Source organism: Xenia sp. Carnegie-2017, unplaced genomic scaffold (genome assembly GCF_021976095.1).
Source record: "Xenia sp. Carnegie-2017 unplaced genomic scaffold, XeniaSp_v1 HiC_scaffold_16, whole genome shotgun sequence".
NCBI classification, from domain to species: Eukaryota; Metazoa; Cnidaria; class Anthozoa; order Malacalcyonacea; family Xeniidae; genus Xenia; species Xenia sp. Carnegie-2017.
The window spans coordinates 11,928,938-11,940,976 of record NW_025813469.1 but is presented as its reverse complement, the minus strand read 5'-3'; the positions used below and the strand labels follow the sequence as shown (position 1 = coordinate 11,940,976).

The 12,039-nt window shown below is 34.8% G+C and overlaps 2 protein-coding genes and 1 long non-coding RNA gene across 3 annotated transcripts; all 3 read right to left on the bottom strand.

The window, feature by feature from the left end:
* Positions 1-446: 446 nt before the first annotated feature.
* On the bottom strand, positions 447-3,055 carry LOC124436081. The gene is made up of 3 exons (XM_046986010.1): positions 2,974-3,055; positions 1,449-1,737; positions 447-730 (listed from the first exon to the last, which is right to left on the bottom strand). The coding sequence occupies exons 2-3, from the start codon at positions 1,735-1,737 to the stop codon at positions 447-449; spliced, it is 573 nt and encodes a 190-aa protein (XP_046841966.1). The 5' UTR covers positions 2,974-3,055.
* A 988-nt stretch (positions 3,056-4,043) lies between these two features.
* LOC124436762 lies at positions 4,044-7,266 on the bottom strand. The gene is made up of 3 exons (XR_006945472.1): positions 6,861-7,266; positions 6,616-6,790; positions 4,044-4,111 (listed from the first exon to the last, which is right to left on the bottom strand). It is a non-coding gene; the product is annotated as an uncharacterized LOC124436762 (long non-coding RNA).
* A 1,283-nt stretch (positions 7,267-8,549) lies between these two features.
* Positions 8,550-10,703, bottom strand: LOC124436080 (kelch-like protein 38). Its single transcript, XM_046986009.1, has 2 exons — positions 10,260-10,703; positions 8,550-10,186 (listed from the first exon to the last, which is right to left on the bottom strand). Exon 2 carries the CDS (start codon positions 10,161-10,163, stop codon positions 8,550-8,552), a length of 1,614 nt encoding a protein of 537 aa, XP_046841965.1. The 5' UTR covers positions 10,164-10,186; positions 10,260-10,703.
* Positions 10,704-12,039: the final 1,336 nt, after the last annotated feature.

Sequence of the window (12,039 nt, the reverse complement as noted above, 5' to 3'; positions counted from 1 at the left end):
GTAAAAAGGCAATTTTTCTAAACATTCATTGCTGACATTTACACAAACGCTGCTTCATATCTACTTGACGCAGCTCAAAATTCTTTCATTTAACTTATATATACAGGTGAACGCGTCCTAACGAAGTGTCGAAGAAATATCTAAATAACAAATGAATATTCATGTGAGCGAAAGCATTAGATTCATAACACAGTTATGTTTTAGTTAAAGTTTCCTTGGCTTTCTTCAACGATGCAATTGCATGTCAAAACACAGTCATCAGATACAAGAGAACTCGAGAAATAACACATCAACTGTTTTATACGATAATTCTTGTATGCTGGTGCTGTAAACGTTATCGTCGAAGTACGACTCCAGTCTTCCTTGCTGTGCAACATTGAATATTTAATCACTGCCTTTATCCAGGCTTGTACTTCTTCATCCCCTGCAGCACGCAAAATGGAAGTCTATAAAGATTGTTCCAAACCAACTGTGGTTGAAATAGACGAGTAAGATGAAAACTCGAGGCCAGTGGTTACGGATACTTTTCCTGACAAAGATTCTGATCCTCGTCTGTTGTCTACGCTCCATATTGTAGCAGTTTTGACGTCTGCTCTGAACCTAGGTACCAGTTTCCATGATTCATCATCTTGAGCACGGCCTTCACCAGTGCCCCATTCGTCATTTTCTTTTCCCCATTTTCTTAGTCTTGCCTCGTTGTAGATAAAATTGTATATTCGATAGAAACCGTCTTAAATGAAATTTGTCGACATTTTATTCTTAAGCATATCATACTTTAAATCCTTATGTAATGAGCAGGAAATGACCTAGAACCCAGTCTTCAAGAAACCGAACTTGGTAAGAGAAAGGCAAGCCGCCATCTTGAAATGTGGCAAAACTGACGACATGCACGAGTATACTATGCTTCTTCTGAGTTTATAATTTAAGTGTAGTTTTCAAAATATTCATTAGGATTGGTTTTTCAACGTTCTTTTGTCTTATAATTGATTGAGTGTTATGATTTTTGCCATCTTTCAAGATGGCGTCCTTGCCTTACCATTGACACCGTAGCTCAACATCCAAGAGATTGGGTTCTAGTAACTTATATAACATTTTTGACTGAGATCTTTCAAAGCCTTTAGAAGTTGTGGAGTGCTCCACACTCAATATGTCATAACGCAAAATTGTTAAATTTGGGATGAAAATATTTAATATTAGACCATTAGTTCGGTTTTCAACTTTTGACTGAAATACAGTAAAAGGTTTATTGCTTTGAAAACTCTGTACAACTGTAAAATCTGTCATTCTTATCATAAATGATCAAAAAAGAAACCAAACTCGTGAATTTACTTCCGTAAAGGACACCTACACTCCAAAACATATGGAGTCCGGACAGCTAGACAATCGTGGCTGCCCATGGTCCTGGCTATAACATGAAGAAAACTTAGGTTTTTACTTAGCATACATACCACCGGTATCTTCAAATCTCCACAACTGATTGTCATGATGAGGGCCAGTATACGAACCAACGTCTTCAATTCCAGGTCTCCACTTGGCCAGTCGAAATGTAACATATTTCAAATTGCAGATGTAATAATATCCGGGATGTTTTGGTTCTTCTTTCAGTTGCCATAACTGATCTTTATCTGCCTTCTCTTCAGTAGTCCCCATATCTCTGGGATCAGTTCCCCACATCGCCAGTTTCGCATGGTTATACAACTTATTGGTGATGAGGAAAGTTCCGTTGTTTAGTTGCATCTAGAAATTGATAATTGAGAACATTTTTGACTTAATTTATGGATTGTTATCGAGGACATTTAGGATTTAAACTACACAGTCAATGAATCATTTAAAATAAGCAATCTCTTATTGAATGATATCTCGGCAGTCACTAGTTATATTTTTTATTGAAAAGAATAGATTCGCTGCATCAGGTATACAGAAGCTGCACCTTAATCATTTCTCTAGGAACTCTACAACTTAATATAGCCACAAGAAATGCACAGAAAAACCCTTAATTTTTTTTTAACATATATGAAAGCAAATAGCTATTTATAAAAAGTCGATACAATAACATAGAGGTTTATTAAAACCTCATCTGTATTGGTTTTCTGTTGGCAACAATAACAAAACAAAAACAAAACTCAACCGAATTATAATTTTCAGTATGAGAGGTTGGCGTAACGGATTTATTACTTTTGGTCCATGGATTATACAAAGTAAACCATAAAACTAAAACGAATTCTGTAAAAATACTCTCATATACAACTTTTTCCCTCTCTTTTTTTGTGCAACAATACATCATAGAAACTTTGTTCGTTTTGTTAATATAGAGCGGCCATGAAGCAAATATGTATGTTATACTTGAATGATTATGAAAAGAATCAGACAATATCCAATGTAGACATTATGAATAAAAAAACTTTTCTTTATAAATGAATCAAAATTTATTTAAAGATCAAAACTTTCTACTAAAATATGTGAATTGAATAAAATCATATTAAATTATTTATGCAGTGAAGAAACCCAAGCGAGAAACGCATCAAGAAACCCAAGCATCAAGAAACCCAAGCGAGAAACGCATCAAGAAACCCAAGCATCAAGAGACCCAAGCATCAAGAAACCCAAGCATCAAGAAACCCAAGCATCAAGAAACCCAAGCATCAAGAAACCCAAGCGAGAAACGCATCAAGAAACCCAAGCATCAAGAAACCCAAGCGAGAAACGAAAGAGAAACCAAAAGTTAGCCCTGGCGAGATCAGTGTTGAATAATTATGCTTTATTCAATTAAATTAAACTTCCTCGGCCTTAAGATAATACTGCCTTTTGATAATTTTGGTGTTATTCAATTTGTCTATATTTGGTTGTTCTTTGACGGTATTTTGAATCACCTTAAACTATAGATCTAAATCCATGAATGCCGACTATATTTTATGTATTAAATATGTATCTCTATAGACATACAATCTATAAAATAATGAAAATTTCACTCACCTTTGTCTGAAGTCTTTTTGTATGTACCTTTAGAGATCGCTATAGTGCCTGAAGACCTAGCAAAACACCGCCTTATCTTCACTTTGTGTAAACGAAAAAATACAGGTTTAGAAGCCAGAGCTTTCTCTTTCTTTTTCTACGTATATATGCAACGCTATGTATGAAAACAATAAAATATGTTCCAGGAAGGTTTGACGTTCGTGCCTCGTAACTGAAGCAAAGAAATACATAAAACATTTCAATGAAACACTTGCACTTTCTTTCATCTTACGCTTTTAATCGTAAGAACATCAACAAAAAAATTGTTGAGTCTAAACTCAACAATGGTTGAAGGAAATTACAACTTAGCAATGGTTGAAGGAATTTACTTTCAAATGTTAAATTATTTTATGCAGCATAAAACTCTTCCCTCTTACCTAAAATTTTTCCTAATAGTACATCAGCCAACATTCAAATAGAGCTGCACATCTAAATGTAGCTATCAGAGATGGGGAAGAGTCACTGACGAAGGTGATACCGGGAAATCTTGAAGACATCATATCACGTCATAAATGTTTACAACGTATGACTGGGATGACTGATAAATTGTAAATCATTATTCGTAAAAGCTGTAAGTCAAAAACACTAGACAAAAATGATCTTTTGGTTTGAAATAGAGCTAAATTCACAGTCACACTGCACTTATAGCTACGTGGCCATGCTCGGCAGTTAAAAAATTGAAAAACTACATTTAACCAATCATCGACATGTGGAGTAGGAGGGCTCACTCTCTGAAGCTTCAACAAGGGGAGTTCTAGCACCATCGAAGGAAGATGTAAATGTTTTGGTCTCCTAATAACAATAACAACAATAATAATAATAATAATAATTTTAAATTTATTTCGATTTAACCTTTGAAAATTGTGGGTTTAGCATTTTCAGTTTCTTTCATAATTCCTTTTATCAATTTTTCGAAAATGACAAATTTAACACCAGTGCACCCATCTGCTTGCTGTTCCTAAAATACTTTCTTCATCAAAAAGTTTCTTTGTTAAGCAGAACATAGCTAACAGCTACTTGTTTTCCTTCAATTTCCTTTCGAGATTTCTCTTCAAAATTATCCATTTCCCGCGCCTGACTTCTCTTTTCCCTTCATGTCCTTGTCAGACAAAAAACAGTTAACTATAGTTGCACGGGCTTGATGGACAAGTTTTTTCTCCAGAGTTTAAAAATAACCATTTAACACAAGTTCTAATCAATTGTTGTGTCAGTCGACATTAAAGCATATCATTTAAAGGGTATGAAGCTGCTATAGACTCCTGTAGTGTTAGGATTGAGTAACTTGGTGACTTAAGTTAGATCTCGCACATTCAGACTCCTGTGGTGTTAGGATTGAGTAACTTGGTGACTTAAGGTAGATCTCGCACATTCAGACTCCTGTGGTGTTAGGATTGAGTAACTTGGTGACTTAAGTTAGATCTCGCACATTCAGACTCCTGTAGTGTTAGGATTGAGTAACACTTAAGTTAGATCTCGCACATTCAGACTCCTGTGGTGTTAGGATTGAGTAACTTGGTGACTTAAGGTAGATCTCGCACATTTAGACTCCTGTAGTGTTAGGATTGAGTAACTTGGTGACTTAAGTTAGATCTCGCACATTCAGACTCCTGTGGTGTTAGGATTGAGTAACTTGGTGACTTAAGGTAGATCTCACACATTCAGACTCCTGTGGTGTTAGGATTGAGTGGTGACTTAAGGTAGATCTCGCACATTTAGACTCCTGTGGTGTTAGGATTGAGTAACTTGGTGACTTAAGGTAGATCTCGCACATTCAGACTCCTGTGGTGTTAGGATTGAGTAACTTGGTGACTTAAGGTAGATCTCGCACATTTAGACTCTAGTGGTGTTAGGATTGAGTAACTTGGTGACTTAAGTTAGATCTCGCACATTCAGACTCCTGTGGTGTTAGGATTGAGTAACTTGGTGACTTAAGGTAGATCTCATACATTTAGATAAATGGTACAGTCATCAACTAAAGAAAGCGCATGAGACAAAAACATTATTGGCCAAGAAAATCCAAAGAGACAACGAAATTATACAATCAAAACTAGACACTGTCTAAAATCACCTAAAAAAAACTTGCATATTAATAGACATTAAATTGGTTACCTCAGATGCATGTAACCACTTTAACCAATATTTTATGTTTACTTTAACCAATCATATGCTTATTTTAACCAATCAGTTTTAACATTGTATAGCATGCCCATTAGACACAAGAATTGAAAATAAAGATCAGGAAAACCCTTGGAGTCTTATGACCTAAATCCTGAACTTAAAAGAGTATGGAATCGTAAAAACACGGCAGTTTCTCCTATCGTTCTTAACGTTCAGGGAACAGTGAGCAGAACGCTGTAAAAGTACTTTGACGTAAAACTACTGAAATTAAACGTGAACTTTGTTACACTTTAAAAGGCCTGCTTATTAAGAACAGCAAGAATGTTGCTAAAGGTGCTTGATACCTATAATGACCTCGGAGAGGTCTTGGTATTTGGACTTACATCTAAAAACCTGCATTTATACACTGTACGCGGAAATGAAGCCCTGGAGTTTGCATAGCACTGTATTGAGGAACGGAATATAACAACGACAGAATACAGGGCAGTTACAGCAATATTAGAAAACGGGAAATTTTTACCAACGACAGAATACAGGACAATTACAGCAATATTAGAACACCGGAAATCTATACCAACGACAGAATACAGGACAGTTACACCATTATTAAAACACGGGAAATTTATACCATCGACATAATACAGGACAGTTACAGCAATATTAGAAAACGGGAAATTTTCGCCAACGACAGAATACAGGACAATTACAGCAATATTAGAACACCGGAAATCTATACCAACGACAGAATACAGGACAGTTACACCAATATTAGAACACGGGAAATTTATACCAACGACAGAATACAGGACAATTACAGCAATATTAGTACAAGGGAAATTTATACCAACGACATAATACAGGACAGTTACACCAATATTAGAGCACGGGAAATTTATAGCAACGACAGAATACAGGACAATTACAGCAATATTAGAACACGGGAAATTTATACCAACGACATAATACAGGACAGTTACAGCAATATTAGAACACGGGAAATTTATACCAACGACAGAATACAGGACAGTTACTGCAAAATTGTAACACGGGAAATTTATACCAACGACAGAATACAGGACAGTTACACCAATATTAGAACACAGGAAATTTATACCAATGACAGAATACAAGACAATTACAGCAATATTAGAACAAGGGAAATTTATACCAACGACAGAATACTGGACAATTACACCAATATTAGAACACGGGAAATATATACCAACGACAGAATACAGGACAATTACACCAATATTAGAACACGGGAAATTTATACCGACAGAATATAGGACAGTTACACCAATGTTAGAAAACTGAAAATTTATATCAACGACAGAATACAGGACAGTTACACCAATTTTAGAAAACTGAAAATTTATCTTCCATAGAATACGGGAGATTTATACCAAACACAGAAGACAGTGCAGTTATACAAATTTTAAAATTAAGGGCAGTAATATAAACCTTTTAGTACATAGTACTCACTTCAACTATAAAGTAAGCACGTTTTTGACCGCCAAAACTCTTTAAGATGGGCACAACTTTCCATATCATATGTGATTGATATCTTTATGTTTTCTATTTACGTAAAATCTTTGCCTGAGAATTTCAACACGATCGTGTATACCTTTGGTTCTTTATCTTTCTCAACAATACGTATCTGTAAAAGATTTTGAAAATAATAAAAAGTTTTGTGTAAAATGTAGAATATAGGATATAAAATGTTTTACAGATACGTCTTTGTTCTTCCTCTCTCATATTTGATTTTCTTGCACTATTGGAAAATTCATTGTCAAGTACTTCTTCTACCTGTCATAAATATTCCAGTATTTTTTCAGCACAAAATATAAAGATACAAATTTATACAAAAAAGCAAAACAAAAATATCTCTAACAGTGAGACGGAAATTACGAGTGCTGTAAGAAAGTATTCACGAGTTTGATATGCATTTGTAAAAACAAGCAGTATGCAAAGACAAACAGGAGGCCAAAGATATAGGATTGAAAATTCGGTCACAAATTAATTGAGAATTAATCCGACAATGCATGTTCAACTCCCATCAACTGTCCAAGTTAATGGGCAAAGCAACGACCAATTGGATGTACAAATACCGATAAATTTAACTTTACAACTGGGCAAACCATCTTTTTTCCAAGCATTTGCAGCACCTCAAATTTCTTTCGATCTCTTTAATTTCTTGCCGCTATGGTCAAGAAAAACAGCAATAATTTTTAAGACAGAAGAAGGCAGATGAACCTGAACAGGAAAATATAGAACTATATCAATACGTTACAATAGACTGTTATGATCCACAACTCTGTTGCTCGTATATAAATGACAGAGGAAGCACATTTTTGCATCTGTTAGTCTGATATCTTACCTCAAAATATTAGTAAATAAAGGCACAGAGAATACAGTGCAGTTGTACCAGATATAAAATACAAGAAAGTTAAACCTATGTTAGAAAATATTTCATTAACGGGAATATTTCATTAACGACAGAATACGGGACAGTTACACCAATATTAGAATACGGGAAATTAATACCAACGACAGAATACAGGACAGTTTCAACAATATTAGAAAACGGGAAATTGATATTAACGACAGAATACAGGACAGTTACACCAATATTAGAAAAAGGGAAATTGATATTAACGACAGAATACAGGACAGTTGTACCAATTGTAAAAAATAAACATTGAAATTTTATTATTCGTATTCATACAAACATAACTATATATTTGCTTTTGACAGAGACGCAACAAAGTTTAAGATATGATGCAAGAGACTACTAGTAAAAATCATCAAAACATTGAAAGGCTAGTGTACTCAATATTCAACTTTTTATACAAAAAAAAACTCGAGGTAAGGCCTTAGACACACTTGAAAAGGGTGATGTCACTAATGAAAGTTATCGCAAAGTTATCGTGCGAGATTTACACCACATGCAAACAAAAGTTGACATCATTTCGAATACAGACTTTGGCTAGGAGAATTTTTTCTACTTTTTAATTGCTTCGACGAATTAAGAATAAATAGATAAACAGAATATTTTTGTATAATTAACAATAATCAGTACAATAAATTATAAAAGGATGGAAAGATTTAACAGTCAAGACTTACACGAGGTAATAGTTATAGTGCCAAGATGATCTCAAGATTGAGGGGCGTGGGGTGAGGACATAATTTGCCGAAGAAAAATTGGGTGGTCTAAGTTTGTATGATATTACATAAACTATCCTTAACAAACTGAACATAATTCAATTATTAGTCAGCCACCTATTCTAGTAATTTATAACAGTACATAATGATTACCTTATGCATTTTACATTTTTAACCTTAAAAATTTATAATCCAAAGGAATATTGATGAGTTTTACATAACGTTCGTTCGTTTAGTAATTTTAGCTACCAAGTTTAAATGTATTTTTGTCCAAAGGGTAAAATTTCAGTAATGGCTCCAAATCTTGGTTGACTCATTGAAGGAAGGTATGTCCATGAAGAACTGCTTCCTATTTTAAAACATTCCACTGATTTAAGACCTTCAACTTTATCATTCAAACCTCCCATTACGACAATTGTATCATCTGTTATAACTGCACAGCACCTAGTTCTATTTTCCAACATGGATGGTAAGAGTGTGGTCTGACCTGTCTTACTGTCATACATGACAACACTGTTCAATACTTCTCTTCCATTATAACCTCCAAGAAGAACAACTTGATCTTTCCATCTAACTGTTGCCATTCCAAACAATGAATAAGGTAATGGAGGCCTTTTATTGCATTTAAGAGGTGAGGAAAACTCCAAAACACTTGACAAAATGTTGTTATCTCTCCCCATTCCTCCAAAAATAAAAATTTTATCATCAACCACCTCAGCTCCATGGTACTCTCTTGGTTCAGGCAAGTAACACAACTCTTTTAAAACGCAAGATGTGGCACCAGTAATCTGTAATTTACTGATCAGATCAGATGCTGTTCTTTTGTCTTCATTAAAACCACCGATGTAAAGAATTTGTTGTTTATAAACAACAGTTTGATGAGCATAGCAATCATAAGGAAGCTCTCCAGGAAATGTCTTCCATGTCAAAGGTAACTGTTTGAGATTCAATGTCTCTGTTGACTTGCTACCACTACCTCCAACAACAAATAGATTATCATTATAAATAAACGACGAAGCCAACCAGTGTTCATTTTTCATTGATGCAATATTAAACCATTTCTCTTCCTTCCATGAAAATATCTCAACACTTTTTAACGTAGCTTGTGAGTATCCTCCAGCAATCAAAATATCTTCTTTTCCTGAGTTCTTCGTTCCTTCAACTGATGATGGCAATGTTTTGACATGCTCATTTTTAGTCATTTCCTCCAGTATTTGAAACATCGTGGCTTTCATTTTTTCCATTTCTTTGGAAGAATGAATCAACACTTCACCCCAAGACTCGGGAGTGAAGACTTTGTACCAGTCACACATTGGATTAAAAATTTTTTCTTTTCCAATTTCAATACTTGGCCAAGTTGATAAATGATCATGATTGTTGTTGATCCTTGCAATGAACTGATACAAATGATGGTTGAGAAGAATGACAGACTTCATATTTTCCATTCTTTGCGATTTATCGAGCATCGCCCTCAATCCACCAGAGATAGACACTGAGAACATTTCACGAACACCATCCAGCTCATGCAGCTTTGTTATATAAGATAAACACAAATTAATGGCAGTCGTTGGGTTCTCAGGACACTCAAAAATTTGCGCTATGACTTTCACATAAACGGCAAATATTCTGTACTCCAAGCTTAAGTCTCTGTTGTTGAAAGCTCTCGTTGCTTTTACACGGGATTTTTCAAATCGCTTTTTTGCCGATTCAAAAACATTTGAACGTTGTATGGCAATGGAAAGTTCATACCTGTTGGTGATGGCAGTACAAGTTGCCTGAGAATTTTCATTGTTACTTCCTTGTTTATATTTTCTATTTCTTTCTACTTCGTTAATGCATTCAGAAAGCTGAAGAAATCCTTCCTCCATGTAGTCCAAACTAGAGCAAAGGTCTATTTTCGAAAGATTGTGGAGCTTAGTTTTGATGTGGCGTGAATATCGCTTGAAAATTTCGGGAAAACTTACATTAGCAACGTTGCTGTTTTCAAGTCTGTCTGCTGTTGTATCTCGAGATTTTTTCGTAAACAATTCGAATACATAGAGCAGTAAGCTATCAAGAGGCATTGTGTTTTGATAGTTTGTACTTGTAGAGCATGTGTATATATCTGTTACCTTTCTGTCAAAAGCAAGAACATAACTAAAATTAGCTGTTGTGTTGTATGAATACTTTATTTATATAATATACTTTCATTCAACTTTTTTACTATTTGAAAGAAAAATATTAAGGTAGGCTTACACACAACGATTTGCAGCATTTTCTCTGAGTGGGATATTTACCCTTGTGAAGAAATTATGTAAATTATGAGGGAAAAACAAGAAATCGAAAATGAAAGGAAAGTTAACCTTAAAACACAAAGAACATCTAAATAAAATTTAACTCTCACCGTTACGTTGCTATTTTCATTACAGTTTTCTCATAATATAAAGCAGATATACTATAAACTTTTATTTATGAGTTTATGTATATTTTATTTACCGGCTGTGAGCTTCGTACAAGAAAATTATTTTCAGTCTTAGAAGGTCCAAGGACACTATGTCCAAGTTTTTATTATCCGGTAATGAAGGAAAAAAGTCACTGCAATTGAAACATGCCAAATTTAGAGCTTTTGAAAAAGAGAAAGGAAGTTAGTTGAAAATTGGGGAAATAAGGACACTAAGACAAATTCTGTATATCAAAAGTGGAAACGCTAACTATTTTCGTGGCTGATTCTGCTGAAGTGACCCAATATTGCAGTATTTAGTACATAACAAATGAATAACACTAAAACTATGCAATCACTTATATATTGTATAATACTGCAACATAGGAATTACGACATATTGATATAGTAATGTGAATTTCTAAAGAAATATTTAAAATTCAAACGACCGCTGCAGGGAGTAAATAATGTTGGGTTGATTTAGCTCTGTCGCTCTCTCCAAATCAACAATAAATTTCGATACATGTTTGTAAATGATGATCGTCCAGGTTAATAAAGTCCTGAGAAGGACTGTTTTTGATGTTGTTGACTGACGTTTCGACAACCTTAGCGGTAGTCATCTTCAGAGTCAAATGAGGAGTAAACGTCAGGTTAGCCGTATTTATTGTCTGGTTCTTACGTCATTGTATTGTGTGTACAGGAAATGTGCAGGAAATGTGTATTGTCATTGTGGATTAGTGTGAAGTGAAATATTTTATTTTTAGTTGTGATGTGTGATTTAGGTGTGACGTTTTAGTTGTAATGTGGGTGTCAATTGTGTATTGTCATTGTGAATTAGTTTGAAGTGTAATGTTTTTAGTTGATCGTTTGTTTGTATTGTGAATAAGTCGTTTGTAAGGTGCCGGTAATTGCTGTGATCTGTTCAGGGGGGTTTGTTCCAAGTTGGTATACCAACTTTCTAATGTAAGCCGTTGTCTATAGTCAGTACTGTAAGTGATGCATTTTGCCGAGTCCCAGTCAATGTTGTGCTTTGTGATTCGGTGATGTTCGGCAATGTGATTAGTTTTGTCTTGTTTCTTAGTAGCTCGTTTGTGCTCAGTAAGTCTTATGTTTAAGTTCCTGCCAGTTTCCCCGATATAGGAGGCGTGGCAGTCGGAGCAGTTTATTTTGTAAACTGCACCTTGTCGTTCGTTGGGTTGTTCTTTGTCCTTTATGTTCGTTAGTACTTGTCGTAACGTTGTGATTGGTTTATGTGCGACACGTATGTTGTATGGTCGTAAGATACGCGAGATAGTCTCAGACGTACCTTTGATGTAAGGTATCGT